Source organism: Bombus fervidus, chromosome 19, assembly GCF_041682495.2.
Source record: "Bombus fervidus isolate BK054 chromosome 19, iyBomFerv1, whole genome shotgun sequence".
Lineage (NCBI taxonomy): Eukaryota > Metazoa > Arthropoda > Insecta > Hymenoptera > Apidae > Bombus > Bombus fervidus.
The window spans coordinates 1,162,638-1,183,142 of NC_091535.2; the positions used below are offsets into that span (position 1 = coordinate 1,162,638).

The 20,505-nt window shown below is 42.3% G+C and overlaps 1 protein-coding gene across 1 annotated transcript; it reads left to right on the top strand.

The window, feature by feature from the left end:
• Positions 1-859: 859 nt before the first annotated feature.
• Positions 860-20,442, top strand: LOC139996893 (uncharacterized). Its single transcript, XM_072021405.1, has 7 exons — positions 860-2,046; positions 13,300-13,546; positions 14,259-14,458; positions 14,801-15,004; positions 15,882-16,109; positions 17,391-17,851; positions 18,336-20,442. The coding sequence occupies exons 1-7, from the start codon at positions 1,992-1,994 to the stop codon at positions 20,112-20,114; spliced, it is 3,174 nt and encodes a 1,057-aa protein (XP_071877506.1). The 5' UTR covers positions 860-1,991; the 3' UTR covers positions 20,115-20,442.
• The last annotated feature ends 63 nt before the right edge of the window (positions 20,443-20,505 follow it).

Below are 20,505 nucleotides of genomic sequence, written 5' to 3' on the forward strand. Positions count from 1 at the left end.
TTTGGTAGATATGTATATGTAAAAAGAAACATAAAATGTTGGAAAATACGTAAGGTGTGTGTTAAACATCAAAAAGAAATCTCTTGAAGATGTAACGGAAGTGATAATAGGAAAAGACAACTTTGCGCCGATTGCATTAATCGATCTCAGTTAGCGATTGTTCGCGAAAGCGAGTCACAATCCTTTCTATCGTGAGAAGGAGCAGTCAACAATCCATTTTCGGTTTCGGTACGATGATATAATATTTAGTAATGCGTTGTTTGTATGTGATTGTGCGGATGCTTTCGATAATAGTGAAACTCCTCTATTGCGACAGCACGAGAAAATTTTGCGGCCTTTGTTAGGCAACGACACATGGCATACACCGTGGCCATAAGGTGCTAGGACGCATTAAGAATTAAATAGCGGTTCGTTGCACATCTAATGTTTTTACGCGACAGGAAAGTAATGTCGTTTTCTAAAATATTCTAAAACTATTTATCAAAATTTTACAAAAAAGTTTTATAGAAACGATAGTTTGCAATTTAAATAAAGAAGACAATTTGCAATACGATGGTTCTATTCTGAATATTAGAATTTTATTTATATATATATATACACAGTATGTTTTTATTTGGCAGTATTATAGCAAGGATTAATAGGCGTAGAAAAGAGAGTCTAGAGGAGGAATTTCATTTAAATACCCTGAAGGAAACGATAATAAATCCCTTTGAATGTTCAGTGAACCGATGGAAGAACGGAAAGGCAAAGTTGTCGTGGATAACATCGCGAAGAGATCGGAATGGAGGGAATGATCGTCGTCGGAAGACACGGCGAGTAAACACCGTTCGCTTATGGCAAGTAAAGAGACGTGGTCACACTATGGTGGGAGTCAGTTCTGTTATAGTAGGCCACGAGGTAGCAGCTCTGGTGTTCCTGCAGGTGTAGCACGATCGCACAAACTCTCTCTTAGTTTCTGCTGGCGCTCCAGGCTTCTCGTTTTGCCGGAGTGCGCCGCTCTGTGAAAACCGAGCTTCGAGATCGCCTCGAAAGCGATCCGGACAATGAAAACGCGAAATCTGTGCAATATCGCGTGATATATCGGTGATCGAACGATCAAGCTATTCGAAATCTAGCGAATCGACGTTGATTGTATCTTATCGATTTCCGTTAATTCATCGCTACGTTCGCTGGAAGAGTACTCCTCGATTGCAATTTGATCGTCGATTATAAAACATTGACATGAAACGACGTCGTTTCTTTCGGTTATCTGCGGATTGATAATGCGATTGTATTGCAAGAGTGTCCGGATCGTAAACGATCGGTAAACCACGCGAACAAACTTTTCATCAGCCAAGTAAACATCATCGTGCAAGTATAAATCGTATGAGCGGTGCGCTCGATCGTTGATCGCTTGAGCGTTTAAAAGTACGCCAAGTCTTTAGAAGGAGAAAGCAGGAGAAGTTGAAGAATTCAGCCAGCTGAAAAAAAGCGCCTTTCTTTGACAATTACGATTTTTTAAAGTCGATCTCGTTTCCATCTTTTCCTTCGAGAACTACCTTTAAAAGAGTTTCCTTTAAAATCACAGACTATTCGCCATAAAACGAAATTTGTTTTAATTAAATCGGCAATTTGGAGAAAGTGGATGGAACGAAAGTTATGTAAATTCTAAGAGACACTGTTATTCATCGAACAACGAGGGAAAATCGATAAAGAGAAGCATAAAAAAAAAAAAAAGAACTATTGCTTCGAGGATCGAGCAAGTCACGGCAACTTCGATCGATCGTCTATGTTTTCTGTCTGACTTCGAGCGTTTAACAGTTTCTCCTTTGTTTCGTACAATTTTTCGTTGATCAACGAAGCTGTCAAGAGAATGAAAGAACATTGATCCTTGCGTGTTTGAAAGATTCGCGAACTGTGAACACGTGCTCTCCTTGGATTTTCAAATCGGTACGCGAACGATGGATTTTTGAAAAAAAGACTCGTCTCTCCGGCCGGTCCACCAACGTGAGATGATTAACAAACTCTTGTTAAGTTTTTGGATACTCGGATGCATCAGCCTCTATGGTATGTTTCTTTATATTTTTATTATTTTTCACCGGTGATTTTTTGAATAATTTCTACACCAAATTTCAATCATTTTCAGTTATAAGTACCATATTTTATTAGTATTATTAGTCGTTTGACTTTTTTTGATTTGATTCGATTAGCACGTCTGTTCTGACGTTGAATGGAAACTATTAATTAGAAGTTCGATAAACGAGGTAAACACCTAATATGTTCGGCTGACTTGTATTATTAATCGCGATGCTTCTTCATTCCCTCGGCGTACACTTTGTAAATTCCGTTCTATTAACCGTTAACGAATCGAGGACAATTATTTAATCATGTAATCGGACGTTGAGGTCATCAACGACGATGCCTCAAATTTTAAGCGTGTTTCCTAACCGGTACCTATCTACTAACGTCTGTTTTCACTTACGTCGTTGGGCGAGGCTCGAGGAACTTTTTCCCCGAGTCTGATTGCACTCGTGAACCGCATCGTCAATTTACGTTACCATCGCTAAAAGATCGCAGTGCACAAAGATTATAATATTCGATGCAAGTAACCAACAAATCGCTCTTTTATGTTTTTGTAGCTAAATTTGAGATTATCTTGCTTTGTATTGGAAAGACTCACAGCTTATAAAGATTATTACGATTGTAATGTACGGAATTAAAAGGAACGGTAACATATACTGTCAATTCGCGTTCAACGATCGATAGACGATCGCTTGAAAATGGTGAACCATGACGGATACGAAAACACGTATGTAGGTACGAAACTTTCATGACCAGCTTATTGTAATGAAATTATTCCAGAGTCAGTGAAAGCAACTCTGTCGCAGCACTGATATTATTGCACGCATCGCCGAGGTTTCGTGTAAGTTGTCTCGAAAAGTCGAGTCGACTGGTACACGAAATTTGCGAATAAATTTCCCCGCGTTTCGGTCGTTCACGAGCGTTCACCGTGCGAAACACGCGACGATCATTTGCGAAAGTGACGTCTATGGATAGGGTCGTGAAATTCCACAAAAATTTGAGTAAAAGATATTTAAGCCAAAAATGGAAAAGGTAACAGGTACTGTGCATGACTGGCGCGTTAAAATATTCAATGTCGTAACGCTAAAGCGTATAAGGTACTTTGACGATCGTCAAAAAAGACAAAGTTCGACGAACTTTTTATTTGCTTAGACGGCGCAATCATGTTACATTTGTGTAACGTAAATTCGTGACATGCATACGTGTATATACATAAATTTTTATTGCTCCCATGACCATGAACTTACTCCAGTTACTTTCCTTAACAGAGAGATCTTAATTCTCGTTATCTCGTGACTCATAGGTCAATCTAAAAAAATCTGCAGGAAGTAAAAAAAAGTGTAATTATTCATTTAATGCTTAGCATACTATGGAAAGAAGGAAGAATTTTCGGAACTAGGGAAATTTCATACCTATGTAAGACTCCCTCTGTTAATCGTTTTCTTTTATAATTAATTCGACACGTTTTCACATAGAATCTACTCTATAATCGAAACAATGAAAATGTCCCGAACAAATTTCAGTCTGTAAACGCTTTCTTTTTCAGTAATAACCTACTTTCAATACGGTGTGTACAATGGCAGATTTTATCGGCGTATATTTCGGACGCATAGTACGTTCACGACATTTCATCGAGATGGATACACACCTCCATTTTCTATTCTCGATGATTCACACGCGCTATCGTTCCAAATTGTTGCTACGGCTATTGTGCGTCGCGTCTAATTTCCTCGATGCAAGTGTCACGTCATCAGCTTTTGACGTGAATCAGGTTTGTCAACCGACTCGTGCCGGATCCAACCTTTCTCGACCAGAATGTTATCTGTAGTTTTTCGCGCGTAGAATCTCTCTAGCGAAAGATGATGGTAGAGTTGGACGCGTCAAACTGGCGATCGGACAGGAATCGGTTCGTAAACGGGACGTTCGAATTTCGTGACCCAGTCGGATCGTGCGTCGGCGCGCAACGTTAAAATGATTCGGCAGTAGGTCATCAGAATATTAGGACGTCTGTGCGCTTCTAAATTTTATGTCAGAAGCCAGAAAACTAGCCGACACGTGCATTGCAAATTAGCGTATCACTACGCTCAACGTGTCTCGTCGATTTCAGAGGGTCAATGTGCGTATGCATAAAATAATGGATGTTAGAAGCGAACATCGAATTTTACGCGAAGCTCGTGCTCGTTCATCGTCATAGAATGTCGATGAAAAGGAGGATCGCTTTGTAAAATTCTCTTTTTAATTTACCGTCAAATGGAAGCGACCGTTAAACGCCTCGCTGATAGAATTCAATTTATCAATTAAATAGAAAGCTACGTGCAGATAATAAGTGGTAGTTAACCGCGCAGCCATCGAGGTGCAGAGTAATTTTGAAATACCGTTCCACAACAGGCCAGGGTTAGCAAACTATCTTCCTCTTCCGTTGTTGCACGTCCGGAATATAATTGCACGTCATTCTCTGGCTTTATCCTGTTGGTGATTTCGGTGTCATCGTAGTCAACGGGGCGGAAATACGACGCGTTGCGACAGTGAGAAAAGAAGGAAGAGGATGGAAAGAAATCCTCGGTAGGTTCGATTCCGATTATGTCGCGAACGGGAACGGAACGTGAGAATTCGATGATGCGAGAATGAATTCGCGCACGACCGGACAATCGACGTCTATCGTGTAATTTATTCCTCGTCAAGGCTTCAGCCTAGACTTCTCTCGAGATCAATGACGCTTCCATTAGTCATTACATAACAAGATCAAAATCAGTTAGTTACGCGATCAAGTTAGTTGCGATTGAAGCAAAAAGTAAACGTTCGCTGGAAATAATTTTGTCATAGTCGTGATAAATTTGAGGAAGTTAATTTCTTTCTATGGCGTGATATTTCTCAAGGCAATATTATATTTAGGATTATTCCCAAGATCATTTTACGATCGTACACCGTGAAACGTTAACACGGTCTGTGGTCTGTTCGAATTCGTTGTTGCCTTCGAAAGGACAGAAATGCTACCTGTAATTTTTTCTTCTTAGCGCGATAATGGGTCGTGACTGTTTCGCGTTGCGTGACTATAAACAGAATAGCGTTGATCGAGTTCTGACAGGAAAACGTAGGAAGGAAGTTGGCACCGAGCAACACGCGTCGACAATTGCGCGATATAATCCATTACCTTAAATATTTCAAATATTTCTGTTAATTGTTTCTTCTCGTGCATACTACCTTTTAACGTCGCATGTTACGAAAAGCCAATCAACCGTGGACATATGGTTCCATAGGAATTGCTATCTCGTTACAGCAATGGAATTTAGATATTTCTATGTCGATAAACTCGGACAACTTCTGCTCGGCCCGCCCACGAGAAGCATAGGTAATCGGTGCAGCGATCGAAACGTTTCCCAATCTCTTCTGGATCCGGGTTAACATACTTTTGCACGAGGATGGGAACCAAGATATACGGTGGACGTAAAATCTTTACGAGTGTTTCGATGCACGTAGGAAGAGACCACCGAGTACTCGTAGAAGTTAGCAGATACTTTCTCCGCCAAACGATGTCCGTTTCCTCTTTCCGCTCTCCTCGTGAATCCTCTTCGATCAGCGATCAGCTAACACCTTACGAGGCGGACGATTGGTCATTATTTATACTGAAAACTAATATCTTCGAGATTCCTTCTAGGAACCACTTTAAAACGACCGATTAGATCGTTTAAGGATACTCGTACAAACGATATCAACGGCTAAAAATACAATCTTTTTAAAAGTAATACTTTCACTAATCGCGAGCCTACTTTTGTGCAAATATCTCGGACATTTTAGACACCGCTTCGAAGGCAAACGTTACTTCAGCAGATGTCGACAAGACGCTTAAGTGTTATACAAAGAGAGAAGTTATTCTTGAAAGCGTAATACTTAAACCGCACCCTCTTCCAATTATCGTATACGACATCGCTTGAAAATTTAATTTTCACATATTTCATTGCCGTTCACCGCCTCCGCCAACTTTCTCTGTACTTATTACTATTTCATTTTTCACCGTTGATTATTGAACGCGCACGTATGTCGATCAAACGTGTCTATATTTTGCGTTTAAAGAAGCAAATATCTAACGACTTTCTTCTATCCATTAAAAGATCTATCGACTTTCGGACGTTGCAACTTTCCAATGATTTTAATGTCCCAAAATGTGCACTCGGATTTCCGAAATAGGAAGCGAAAAACGCGACGAACATTCGAAGCAAGGTGAACGCTCATCGTTGCAGATTGCGAAAGAACGAGCTATTGTCCACTTGCCGCTCTTATTCTCTTTCTCTTTAACCGGCAGCCTTCCGGTTAGAAATTTATCGGTGCTTAGTCTGACCAGTGAGAGCTGTTCACGATCTTCCGACTTCTCGTGGCTATCGTTCCAATTTATGGACGCGTTTGACTACAAACGCTTCCTATTTTCTTTCATACATGTTTACACGTAATATGAAGTACGCGACCATTAACTTTCGGTTTAGTTCTTTTTGTTTCGCAAATTTCGGTATTATATTACATCGTAATATCGTATTTCCAGAAATTCGTTATGGATAATTTTAGTCCTTCTACATTTTTCGTCCTTTTTCTACACGGTATCGATCGTTTCGGAAATAGAGTACCGCGAGAGGAGCACATACCATGCTAATTCACCGATCCGATTATCGTTGGGAGGCGACAACACTCGGAGACCTTGAGAGTAGATTTATTGTATCTTTGCCAACGGTGAAACGAGAAAGGCGTAGTCGTAAGGATCGGTAACTTTCATCGACCACTATCGTCACGCGATGCGGCCACTTTCCGCGTGGATCCTTTCAGATGCAAAAGCAGCGAGCTCGCGGAAGGCTCGTTGCTCAGAGTAAAAAATACTTCCATCTTCCTGTCTCCGAACGTAACTAAGCGAAAGGCTCTCCGCTTGATTCCTCGTGTCGTTCTTTTATCACCTGACTATTTTGAGGTTGACCGATAGAGGAACGAGTGGATGTGGAGTGTAATAGAAAAATATATTGAAATAAATAAAGGCATAGGTATAAGTATAATGCACGTTGATCCAGATCCTTGCTCTTTATAGTGTTACGATGCAATAGACGCGATAGGGAGCATATTTATAGGAACAAAGGACATTACCAAAAAGTTAACCTTGTAGCTTTAGCCGAAGGCAACTAGAAACAGCAATAGAAATCTACTTGCAGCTCTTTTGTTTCTAGACCTTGTAAACCGAAATATAATTTATATTCAAGGGCACAGTAATATGGACCTCTCCTTATTTAGGAATGTTCGTTTCATCAAGTTCTATTCTCTTCGTAACAGCGGTCTCCGGGTCACGGATATACGAAAGTAAAGATGTAGGTTTTTCTCGAAGCAATTACTTCGACATGATCCATTACCACGACACGCGACGTATTTTTAATTCACGCCTATTTTTCCTCTTTCATCGCTTTCTTTTCGCTTTCAAGCTCCTCCGCATATCCGTGAATCGAACCGTATTTCCGTTCCAAAACGATCAGCCACTTGTCTTCCGATCTTAGCGACGGATTTCCATATCTCCTCCTCTTCAGGAAGAAAACCCGACTCGGTTTTCTTTTTTTTTTTTCGTGAGTCACTCGTGTCGTTCGATAACACGCGATATAGCCTATATAGCGAAGTTCCTTTAAGATCGAAGGCAGAGTTTCGTAACGGGTTTCCTCGGTGAATGCCAGAGGCCAGGCCATGAATTCAGTTTTAAGGTCAGCAGGATAGGGACAGCGGAGTATCGGTGCCAAGTAGAAGAATACGGTATAACGGTTCCACACTCGACATTTTCCACCTAAAAGACCTGGTCAAAATTCAAACATAAATCTAACGTACGTGAGTACGTTCGTGTCCGAATTTGGGTCGTGAAAAGTGAATTGAATCGAGAAGACTGGTGCATGACGAATAGACAGCTCGCGAACGGAACACTGATCCGCGGATAAGAGAACGCTGATTATGCGATCGGAGTTCGATGACCTCGACTCGCTGGATACTGTGTTACTAAGTTCTTTAACCCTTATGTAGGTGACTAAAGTGCTACGGATATACAACGAGTGTATGAGTAAGAATTAAGTTTCGATTAATCAAGTTTTGCCGATTTCGACGTAGAAACGTCCAAAGATCGAGGATACTGGCTTCGTTATTTAATATTTCGAACGTTTGCATTTTCTATGTAAAAGCATTCAAAAACGAAGGATCCAGACTTTTGTGTTTCAAAAATGTTTAACGATATATCCATTGGAAAATAAAAAGAATTTGTCAAAGAAGATATAGAGATAAGAAAGTTATTCGATCGTGCACGCTAGGATCCAAATCGATCCATCGCATCGCCTACATCCACCGCGATTCATCGTTACGTTGTTCAAAGAACAAACACGGTCGTGAAAAGGACGAACAGTGAGTATCCAACGTGCTACCAGAAATTATCCCTTCTCATTGTGAGAACCAGCTCGTTATCAGATCACCGCTGTGTCCTACATACAGCTGGTTTCGTGTTCTTCGCGCAAGAAATTGTTCCTTTACTGCACCATTGTTCCACGATGGGATTGTTCGGTCTAGAAATTCGTCGATAGCGATTACGAGGGATCCGGATACACGCGATACCAGAGATATCGGAACAATGGCGGTGTTGGGTAAGCGCGATTGTTGCGCGTTTTGTTTTTGTCAGTCGTTTCCTCTGTATCCACTTTTGTTCGAGAGCAATAAATTGCGTCGTGCATGCGGAATGTGCGAATATCTTTTCAAAACGAGGAGGTGGTGATCGAGGGGCCAAGATTTATTCGTTCGCGCAATAATCAAAGTTAAAATTACTCTACTAGGTTTTCTGAATAGAACGAGGAACATTTTAAAAGCATGGGAAAATAAATGTAATAGATATCTAGTAATAAAAATTCATCTGTATCGGGTAAGAATAATATAGAGAAAGTAGTTAACGCGTGTAAATTAACAAAGATTATGGACAAAGTATAATAGAGTCGCTCATTTCTAAGTGTATACTAAAAACGAAGCGAAAAAATTATTCGTGTTGTACAGAGTAATGGATCGTTTGAACATTATATTAACAATGGGTTAAAACATCGTTGAACTTACATCAGCTGTTTTTATTTAAGAACCAGGTGATAAATCATGGCAGTTGCACTAATAGAGGTGACGTATCCGAAGGAATCCCGTTGCAGAGAGCGTTTAAAGTATCTCTGTACCGTTAAATCTCTGTACCGATGCCATCTTCGTGTCGCCTATGTACCTACATGTCCAATGTCTAATCTCTTCTAACATCTATCTAGAATTACAAAGGACACGTTGGAAGATTTAATCGTTATTCGCAATGAGTATCGTCGCTCGACCATAATCGTTACTTGGACATCTCGCTTGAAATCAACGTTATGCGCGCTCGACGCTCTCGTTGGCTGAAATGCAATGGTAGTTTCCAGACTGAGCGATCATCGGGCTTGAATTATTGATTCAAACGTCTCGATTGCGACATCATCAACGTATATATACGCGATCGAATTATAAATGCACTGGAAGGTGGTTTCATTACGGTTATCGAAGGTGAAGCAATATTCTAAAGCGATTTCGAAAGCTTCGCTCGTGTCATCCAAGGAGTCATCTACGCTGAAACGATCGCGTATGCGATCGGCGTCCATCTTACTCCCCTAGTTAACGCTTTCATTAATCTTATCAATCATATTCACGATGAAGAAACGCTAGATTTTTTCGATCGATCGAAAGTCGTATACCACTTGGTCGTTCTCCGATTGCATGGCAATCAGTTCAATCGTGATATTCGCGTTTTATAACAAGTTGCTGCAAAGTTTTTCCAGTAGCTCTAAAAAGAGAGAAAATTTTTATACCGTAATTGGATGTTCGTGAATTAACCATGATATAAGCGAATATTGCCTCGACCCAAAGAAAGAACGAAATCTGGTTCGATATTTGCCCGACTGATGTATATTGCGGCTATTTCGTAACCGATATAGAATTTTTCCTGGAATTACGTAAACTTGTCGGTGTATTAATGATACGAAAAAATAGAATCGGGGCTCGACACGTCATAGCTATGTTTTCCATTTCGTTAAACGATCGGCTATCTGTGTTTAATTATTCACGCAGTCTGGTTGTCTCGCAGGATACACGCTCGTCGAGCGATCTAACGACTCTGTCAGGTGTATAATTGATGGATATCGCCTGCGCTATCAAGATATCGCGTCGGTTTTTAGATCGAATCTCCGTTAACACCGGCAATTACGTTTGTCTGTGTTTCTCCCTAGCTATACAAAATACGCGATTATGCCGTTCGAACGAACAATCCGAACGTCGTCGTCGTCGATCGAAATGCAATTTCGCTCGAGTCATCGCGACGTCGGAATCCGCAGACTCTGGAATTTATTAGTATACGAACGGATGTAGCAAGGAAATTCGAGGAATCGAAGAATCGCCGGGTTTGCGGTTCCGCTCGGCACCGTTGGCTTCGTTTTCGATTCGTCGGTCAAGTGGCACGTACTAATTATCATTGACGATGCGTAAAACGGTCAGACTCGATCGTCCGCGCTAGTCGTTCCTACAGAAACCTTGACACAGCCTCCTCCACTAGACTCGAATAGACGGACGCTGAGCTAACCCTCTTTCGTACGAAGATACACGCGTATCGCAGTATCCGTATAAAGTACGCGTTCAAGAGTAAAATATAGGAGGGAGATACTCCGGACGATATAAATCTTTGCATTGCAATCTTTAGTTAAAAATCGACAAACGACGGAATATAACAATTCGTTGCTATGAAAAAATTACGCGACCGACGAGGGCAGGCTACGCAAAACCGTATTAGCGTATTATGTCGCACGGAAATCGCCGTATAAACGTATGTTTAGGCGTGGAAGCGCTGTCGGCCTGCGATTTTTCCGCGGCGAATCGTCGTTGGAAAGTCACCCGCCGGCTTTTAAACGAGGCGATGAGGTGCTCGGATCGGTCGCCCGAGTCACACACGGTCAGTCCTGATTTCAACTCTGCTGATTTCCCTTTTCCATGCCTCTCCCTGACTCGAGATCATGCTCCTTTTGCCAGACGCTCGTTCGACGAACAAAAACTCCAGCAACTCGAACCGCTCTCCGATCTAGCTGACCATTAACGGCCTATTCCTCGGGCACCCGGCTTTCTTTTTCCGAATTTCTCCCCGGCTAGACTCGTCCGGTCGGTTCATCCACCGCCGCTGCGATCGTGGTTGCCTGTTCGCGGGCGAATATACCGCCTCCGCTCGTATTCTCTTCCGATCTCTGGCGAGATAATCGACCGTTTGAACAAAAAGAGTTTCTCTTTCTTATCTCGACTGACCTCGCCGCGTCGATACGAGCAACTTTCTTCGTCCGATTTTCTTTCCGCGTTTTACTTTTAGCCGCCTCTGTCTCGTCCCACACAACGCTAATCTTTTTATTACTTTTATCCAGACGTTCCAATTACCGACGAATCGTTGGTTATTCGCTTCTTAAGATCGGAACCGTTGCTCGAGAACTTGTTCCTCCAGACGCTTATTCTTTCAGATATCGCGATCCCTCTGCCTTTCAGTTTTTTTCACGTCGGCTCGCGGATCTAGGTCGTAAGTTCAGGAGACAGTCGCGATCCTGATCCGCGACTCCACGATCCCCGATCCCCGAGCGACAGGTGCAAAGTTCTTCCATTAAAAGGAGAATGCCTTGGATAAAATTGGATCTTCGATGTAACGTACTTCCCAAGATCGCTTTAACGCTTATGGTGTAGGCAATAAAAATTCTACGACCCAAATAGCGTACAAGTAAGTCTGGTGCAATAATACTTCGAACTTTTGCGTAAATTTCGACGTGGAAATATCTAAAAGAGAAATTTAGAAATTCAAATCCGGTATTGGTATCCAATTATTCGAAATTAAGGTTGAGGTCATCCTGATTTTATGCGCGAAGACCGACTTGTGTAAATCACTAGATCGCTGTATCACAGCGATAGCAACGCAGAATATAGAATCTTCAATATACGCGATAATTGGAAGTATTGGAACGAGTATCTGCGCGATATCTCGAAAGGATTCGCAGTTACTGCGAGTCTAATTACACTTTCCGTGCTGGACACGTGAGTTCCTCGGCATCGATCTGCCGGTCGATAAATCAGCCGCAATTTTCTAATGCTCGTGGGCCGACAGGTTGCCGGATCGACTTATCGATCGCTTAAACTTTCCCTTCTCACGAATATCGCGTCGGAGGCTGCGGCCGGTAGACAGGTTTTGTTGGACGGGTGTCTTCGAGGCAGCTCGTTAGCGTTTCGATCGTTGAGTTTCTCGTTCGCAAAATCTCGGCCTTTTGTTGGCCGGCAGCGGCGTAAGAGAAGGAAGCAGGCTTGGTTTACTTGCCGAGTTACATCGATGTCTTCCTGTGTGGCGTCAAGCTTGAAGAAAAAAAATTGCGTTCCAGGAGATTGTTATTCAGGCGTTATGCTAATAACGGTGCAACGAGCCAAGGAAACCGTTACGAAGTTTCGCGCGAATCTATCAATCCGACCTGCGATGCGTGTAGTTCGGATCCCAAATCTTCGATTCGTTCCGAACAATTTGGTGTATCGATCGGTCCAGCGACTTTCTTGTTCGATCGAGTGCTGGCAGCCGTTCTCGTCCGACAATCTGGTTCAGGTGCATCGGTAATCGAGTTTATCGACTCTTTGCATTCCCAGATGCGCAAAATAAAAGACGCTGTCCCGCGCTATACGCGTTAGAAGAGTCGCTGACTGTTGAAACGGGTCTCGTTGGACGAAGGTTAAACGGTTTAGCGGGAAATGAAACACGCGACGAGAGCGGTATAATCGCGCAGTATTCTGAAAAAAATGTATTTATTTTTCCGAGAAGTTTCCATTAGAGTATACAAACTTGCACAGAGTAGAAAAATATACGCGACTAAAAAGATAATATTACGATGATGCACGGTGTATCAATTTTTTCATACGGGAAGCTTCACGGGATATACGAAAAAGATTTAATAACAAGACCAAAATAGATTTATGGTAAATACATGCTTGCCGGTAGGATGGAAGTAAAATTTCCAACGCAAATTACTCGATTCACCATCTTGTCTTCCGAGTACCGTTCTGTTTGTAGAAAACTCGACGCGATTCTCAACAACTCGCTGTTCGATCGAAGGGAAAGGGAGAATCGGAACTTCGATTGCGAAAGAAGCACAAGGCGTTTCAATTATATTCATTGCATCGTTTTTACAGGAGACCCGACGGTTGCGCAAGAGTGGCCGACGCCTCTCGACGAATCCGCGGACGAGAAGAACGATGCCGAAATTTTTCGAGCGGTCGTCGAATCTATGCGACAGTGGACGTTGCACAAGCAATTTCATCATAGGACCAAGAGAGAAGTCTCGAAGGTTTGCTACGAGGATGTCGGCTGTTTCGAAGACACAGGACCGTTCAGTTACCTGGAGATGCTCCCGTCACCACCTAAGGATGTTGGCACTAGGTATTGCAACATAAACTATCACGCGAAATGATACGGAGTAGACCGTGATTTTCTATCTATGGTCTATTTTAATCAGTCGCGTCGGTCTCGTCATAAATGCATCCAGATTTTTACATCTCTTACGAATCTTTCGCTAAATGCAGCGATGCAGCTTTAACGTACGATCGCGCTCCTTCTCACGACTAAACTATGTTTCCTTTGCGACGATTACCGTTATTTCGCGCAGCGTCGAGATAACGCGAGGATATCTAGCTTAGCAAAAGCACGCCCGTAGTTTCGTTACATTTTTCGTAAGTAAGGCGATGCGTTGTAAGAAGCGCGCCTAGTTGCATTTACGAATAAGCGCAATCGCGCATGGGTGGATATATGAACCACTGGGAAGCCAAATTGATCAACTTTGTGTTTTACAAGTTTCTCAATTTTACTACACGAATATACGATCGATATTTAACTTTCCAGAAATCGAGTTGTTTAACGTTAATACGGTTGATCGGTTTGGATTGTTGCGTGGCTTATAGAGAAGAAATACACCTGCGATACTTTCTTTTAGCGTGTTATTTCGACTCGATCGTGCGACCAGGTGGCGTTAACGAGTCGCCTTCGCTAGCGTCTCTTTTTCCTAGATCTTTTGTAATTCCATCGGCAATTAATTAGAACGAGCACTCGACGAAATATGAAATTGGTTTTAATTATTTGTTTCGGTATGTCGCAGATTTCTAGTGTACGGTAGCAGAAAGGCAAGATCGATTCCGATGGAAGTTCCCGCCGATGACATAAACGATAACGCACACCGTGCCATAGATCCCGATCTACCCACCAAAGTGATCGTGCATGGATTCGGATCCAGCTGCGATCATGTCTGGGTTTATGAAATGAGATCCGCGCTAATGACTGTGCATGAATGTAATATAGGTTGGTAGTGATTCTTTCTAGTTCCATGACTACGTACGATAGACCGTGAATATTTATGCAGATTCGTATTTCTGTAAACACGATCGAAGACATTTTTACATTTCCTCATTTCTCGCGAATGCATAAAGATCCACGGTCAATTCGCGACGATAGATCTCGTACAAAACTTTACGCGAAACAACTGTTTGGTATAAAAACGAGGAGTCGATCACACGCCAAACGCTTATTCACGGTTGGTATCAGAAAGTTTCATTGCCCTCTTACCACCTGGCCATGCAGTCAACGTAAATTTCTCTTTTCACTTTAACGAGCTTCATCCTCAGGCCGAGCGTATCTTTTCAGTATGCGTCGACTGGGGACCAGGAAGCGCAGTTCCCAACTACGTGAGGGCGGCTGCCAACACTCGTCTGGTCGGCCGACAATTAGCCAAGCTGGTGCGAAGTTTGAACGTACCTTTGGAGAAGGTTCATTTGATCGGTTTCAGCCTGGGTGCTCACGTGGCTGGATTTGCTGGCGCTGAGCTGGGAAACGTCTCCAGAATCACAGGTACGGCGGAACCCATTATGCAACGCTTTTCTCCGTACGCAGCTGTTCGTGATTTATTTGTGGCGCGTTAACGATTGCCCTCGTTCGCTCTGTATTTGGGCAACGCGATGCAGTTGTCGCGCTCAAGTTGAGCAACGTGTTACGGATAGCTGTAGTCTCTCGGTGTCCTTCGAGAGCCGAGTTTCCATCGGTAAAAGGAGATCCGAGCTGTTAAAGTCCAATTCGACTGAGCGTAAAGGGCAACTACGATTATTTATTAATCGTCGAATCGATTAAACTTTTCCTTCCAGTTCTCTCTCGCAGCTATCCTTCGGTAAATGCTTCGCTTTAAGAAATCATCGAGTACGCTCGCCGCTACGCTTTAATAAGCTAATCGATGCGATCATCGAAGCATAAATATATTCGTATACGCGTTTATGAATTCGTTGTCCTTCTCGGTGTGACATTTATTCAAATGAAAAAGGCTGCGAAAGATCGATACGCGAACGCGGCGAACGAGCATCGAGACAGGCTTGGAAAAACGGCGAGAGGTTGAGCAACCCTCTGATCCATATCTTAATCGTGCGACCGTTCACCAGAAACTGTGACGAGGTCTTTTGCAAAAGCGTTCCAAGTAAACGCGTCGCGGTTGCCATTCCGATGTTTCCATCCTTTTCCACGCGTCGACGATTTTTTCATCTCGATTTTCTACTTTATCAACGATTTTCCATTAACTGCGCTTTTCTCCAGCCGCTTAGATTTCCTTTATACTCGTTCGAACATCGAACTTTCCATCTTTTGTCTTAATTAACAGCAACAACGGTATAGCACGAACGAATTTCTGTTGGAGCGTTATTCCTGAACCAGAACGTTGTCTAAGAATCTGCGTGATTCACAGGATTAGATCCTGCAGGACCACTGTTCGAGTCTCAGGATCCTAGAGCCCGACTCGACAAAACGGATGCCAACTTCGTCGATGTGATTCACAGCAACGGTGAACAACTGTTGCTCGGTGGTTTGGGATCCTGGCAGCCTATGGGTGACGTCGATTTCTATCCCAACGGGGGCAGAATGCAGACAGGCTGCTCGAATCTGTTCCTTGGTGCCGTATCGGATATTATCTGGTGTAAGTGTCTCTTCCATTATACACTGCTATGAGCGTTACAACGCTTGATGATGTTTAACGCATATCGAACGCTTCTCACCGCTTTTATTGTAATTTTCGAATAAACGCAACAACCAGGTACCTTTGAATACCTTTGAACAAACTGAGAATATTCGTGCGAATTCACACTCTTATGAAAATGGTAAAAAAGATGGAATCTGGATAGAAAATTGTCTTATCTAATCTAAATATTACGAGTATACCTTTTATATTTTATTTTTGCATATCACGCGCATTGTGTGGATTTTTCACATTCTAAAACTTCATCTCATTCATCCTACTTGCTACGACACATCACATATAAAACTTATACACATATGTATATTACCTACACTTTGTACAATTCACGCGCACGTTGGCACAAGTGCTGCACGTAATGCACTTGACTCACTTAATGCACTCTATGTATTTTATAACTTGATGTACTTGACGCACTTACGACAAGGTTACGATATCGTCGAGTCTATTCAGAACAAGAGGATAATAGAGCAAAGGCCGGTAAAATCTTTGAAACTTTCACGGGTTAACGATACTTAACGATACCCGTTTCCTATTCCTTTGTATAACAATTTGTTCTTATTACGAGTTATTGGCAAAATCTAATCTAAGAGGCACGATAAATCAGAGATTAGAAAGCGGGATCTTTTTCACGAGTGTTGATCGCCGTCGTTCGGGATAGCGTTACCTTCTCCGCAACGCGGATCGAATTCTTTGTCCTAAAGAAAGCGGGTCACGCTGGCCCCGTGAAACGTCGCCTAAAGATACTTTGAATATTCAAAAAAGTCCTGACCATGCTCGATCGCGATCTCCTCTGACTCTCTTCTCTTAAGGCAGCTTGGTATCGACTCGTGTTGATATTTTGATATTTGTTATATCCCAAGTTACATTTCCAAACGCACGCACGATTTTATTTCTTAAATAGATTTAAATTATCCACTAGACTGCGGCTTTTTACGCAAACTCCAGCAAAATCTTTCTCTCAGCTACTAAAAATTACGACGAATACTTCATTTTAAATATTTTATAAATATTTTTCCATCTTTATAATCTCGTATAAATGTATAAAAATCCGTAGCCCAATTATCACACAGGAATAAAAAGCCTTTTCAATTAGCTCCTCGCTTTATCCATATAAAACAAAGTGAAATAAAATAAAATATTCGTTAATCGTGACAACGATAATTTAGACTTTACCGCACAAGCGTTAAAAGCATTATTTGATCAGAAATTTTCACGTTGCAGCGAGCGCTGTGGAGGGTAGATCCCTGTGTAACCATCGAAGGGCCTACAAGCTGTTCACCGACTCCGTAAGCCCAAAGTGTCGGTTTCCAGCGTTTCCATGCGACAATGGATACGACGGTCTTCTTCGCGGCGAGTGTTTTCCTTGCGGTGCGAACAGCATGGGCGGACCTTGCGGCGACATGGGCTACTACAGCGATGAATCACCGGCCAGAGGACAACTTTACCTGGTAACGAGAGACGAAGAACCTTTCTGTGCTCACCAGTACCAGGTGAAAGTGTATAATAGTCGCGGCGAAAGACCCACCAGGAGTTACGGGAAACTGCAGGTAACTCTGGTTGGAGAAGGATCTTTTAACGATACGTTTGCGATGACGCGAAAGGACGAAGAGCTTTTGGTTGGCTCGATTCTTCAGAAAATTGTTGTACCGCACCCTGCGATTTCCAATCTGGAAGCTATCGAGGTAATCAATAGATCGACGTAAGTATTCTCCGTTTAGAAATATTAGGACACTTCTGTCAGCTTTGTGCAGGATCTAACTAGATTGTTAATTAGGAAGGAATTAATCGAATGGTATTTCTACAAAATGACGATTCGAAATATATAGTAAAAAAAGTGTGGAAATTATTTGCGAAATTTGTAAAGAAAAATCATGCGAAAATTATTGTCAAAATTGGTTCCTCTGCAATTCCCTGATTTAGATATCGTTGAAAGAATTTAAAGCGAATTACGTAAGAACTCGATATCAAAAGTAAGCAGATGAAATATAATAGAACATCTAATAGAAATGTCATCAAAATACTAAGAGTACGAATTTTAATAATCTTCTAACGATTTGTCAAATTCATCTTGTTTTACTGTAATTGTCCTAATACTTACGAACAGAGATGTATATGCATATAAAAGTGTAATAAAAAACCTTATTTATTCTGTTCCAAATATTACAGATCAAGTACACGGCGTACAGCGGCTGGATCTCTTCAGGTTTGGTGTCGTGGAGCATCGACAAAGTAGCCATTATCGACAGCTTTGGAAAGACTCTCTCCGTCTGCAAAAAGAGTCTGAGCTTAGAATCTGGGAAACCCGTCCTGCTTCCTCTCTTCGCGGGCGAATGCAACGTTCCTGTGGAATCGGATAACTCAACGTCGCCGGCGTTAGAACGTCTGTTGCAAGAGAAACCAGGTGGTATCGGGCCATTCACCAAAGAACAGAATTACGAGGCGAAAGACAGTATCCCGATAGAAGCGTTCTCGAAGGAGAGAATCGCGTCGTTGTCCTCGTCGAAAGGTTTGGGTCCATTTACCAAGGAGCGAAATGTGCGCATAATCGAGAGGAAGGAAAGTTTTAAGACGAACAACTTCGAGGAAACGGGCGATCGTGGCGGTAGCTCGAACCCTTGGAACATCGTCGACATATCCAGCGATGGAGATTCGAATTCTCTGGAAAATTCAGAGACTGAGAAAGGCAGAGGATTCTCTGGTTCCAATTTGTTCGCTAAAAGTCCTTCTCCGAATCCTTCGGTGGAACCAACGACCGAGTTCCTTCCAGAAATTCGGGAACCTGTACTGCAAATCGATAAGAAGGAAACAGGAAGGTCTTTGAAATTTCCGGAAATCACAGAGCCGATCTTGAGGCCACGCTCGGCGAGACAGAACACCAGAAATGAAATTCACGGTCGTGAAAAGCAGAAGGAAGAATTACAGGAGACTTCCTCGACGTCCAGAGCTTTTACGGTACAATTCTTGCCAGAAAGGTTGGCTGGGATCCTGGCGCAAGCCGAAAGGTATGCTAGGCAAACCCTTCTTCCTCTGATTTCGCAGTACACGCCCAGTTTCGTAACTGGATCGCGATACGAGGAGCCTAAATATTTTCCACCCTTGGGGGAGATCGCTTCGGAGGATCAAGGGCCCAATGAACCGGAGTCGACTACAACTAACTACCAACAGGACTTTGAACGACAGAACCGAGATGAGTCTGTTTTAAGAGAGGGGAGAACGATGAATTCTTCCAACGCTACGTCGATGGAAGTACCTGCGATTATCGAGGCAAATTATCAGGAGAAAGAGACGATAAATTCAACGAGAATCGACGAAAGCAACGAATGGATACCTATGGAACGTTCCACCGTTTTAACCACCTTATCTAGAAAAGATTTCAACGCGTCCAGGTCTCTGAACTGGGAACACGAAAAGTACAATTGGTCCACGCAAACGTCGGAGAGTAGTACGTCGAAAGTGGACGATTGGGTACCTATTACGATTAGAAGCGAAATTGAAATTCCCGAGGCTCTGAATAACGTCTCTAACGAGATTAGCTTGTCTCGCGTGGGTACCGACATACAGAATAAGGCTGTTCAAGCGGAAGCTGCGACGATAAAGGACTCTAGAAATAATTCAGACGAGGCTGTTACCTCCGGGAAAGACGAGAGAAAGTATATTCCTCTGATCGATCCGAACACGAAAGAATTATCGTCGACGAGCGTGAATGATATCATAGACGTTGGTCCGAGCTCTTCGAGTACGAGCTCTACGTACTCGCCGCACTCTCACATTCAGAAAATCCCCAGACCGATAGAAACGAGAAGTAGCAAACCTAGTTTGACGAGGAGGAGCATGGTCTTCCCTTACGCGTACGAGAAGAAGAAGGATCCTAGGACAAGGTACATACCTTTGATACCGGAGGAAGACTTTGGAAGGCCATACTTTTCGGTCGATAGAGAACGCTGAAGAAATTAAACGGTGAAAATTGTTTGGAACAAGATTTATGGAATCATCGTTCAAGATATGTTTCCACTCTTACGAATGTGTCCAATTTCTTATTGGTTTTTCCTATTGTTTGTAGTTGTTTGTTGATGATCAGTTGTTAACGTTTTCGTGAAATTTGTGTTTTCAGTTACTGATACTATGGAACGTGATAACATCGGTCAGTAAAAATCGATGGCTTTATAAAGCACGCTTTAAACATGTTTTTGGTAAAAATTGGAGCCTTAACTTTATTTTTGTATATAGGAATTTTTTTACAATATATATAATATAATATATATATATATATATAGCTTCGCTGAAATCTGTTTTCTTTTCACATCGTTACCGTTAACTAATTCTTAGCTATTAGAAT

Bases quoted from the DNA above. Each gene is read 5' to 3' on its own strand.
- LOC139996893 (XM_072021405.1), top strand. From the start codon at position 1,992: ATGATTAACAAACTCTTGTTAAGTTTTTGGATACTCGGATGCATCAGC. The intron at 2,047-13,299 runs GTATGTTTCTTT...TCGTTTTTACAG, and splicing joins CGGATGCATCAGCCTCTATG to GAGACCCGACGGTTGCGCAA. The intron at 13,547-14,258 runs GTATTGCAACAT...GGTATGTCGCAG, and splicing joins CCTAAGGATGTTGGCACTAG to ATTTCTAGTGTACGGTAGCA.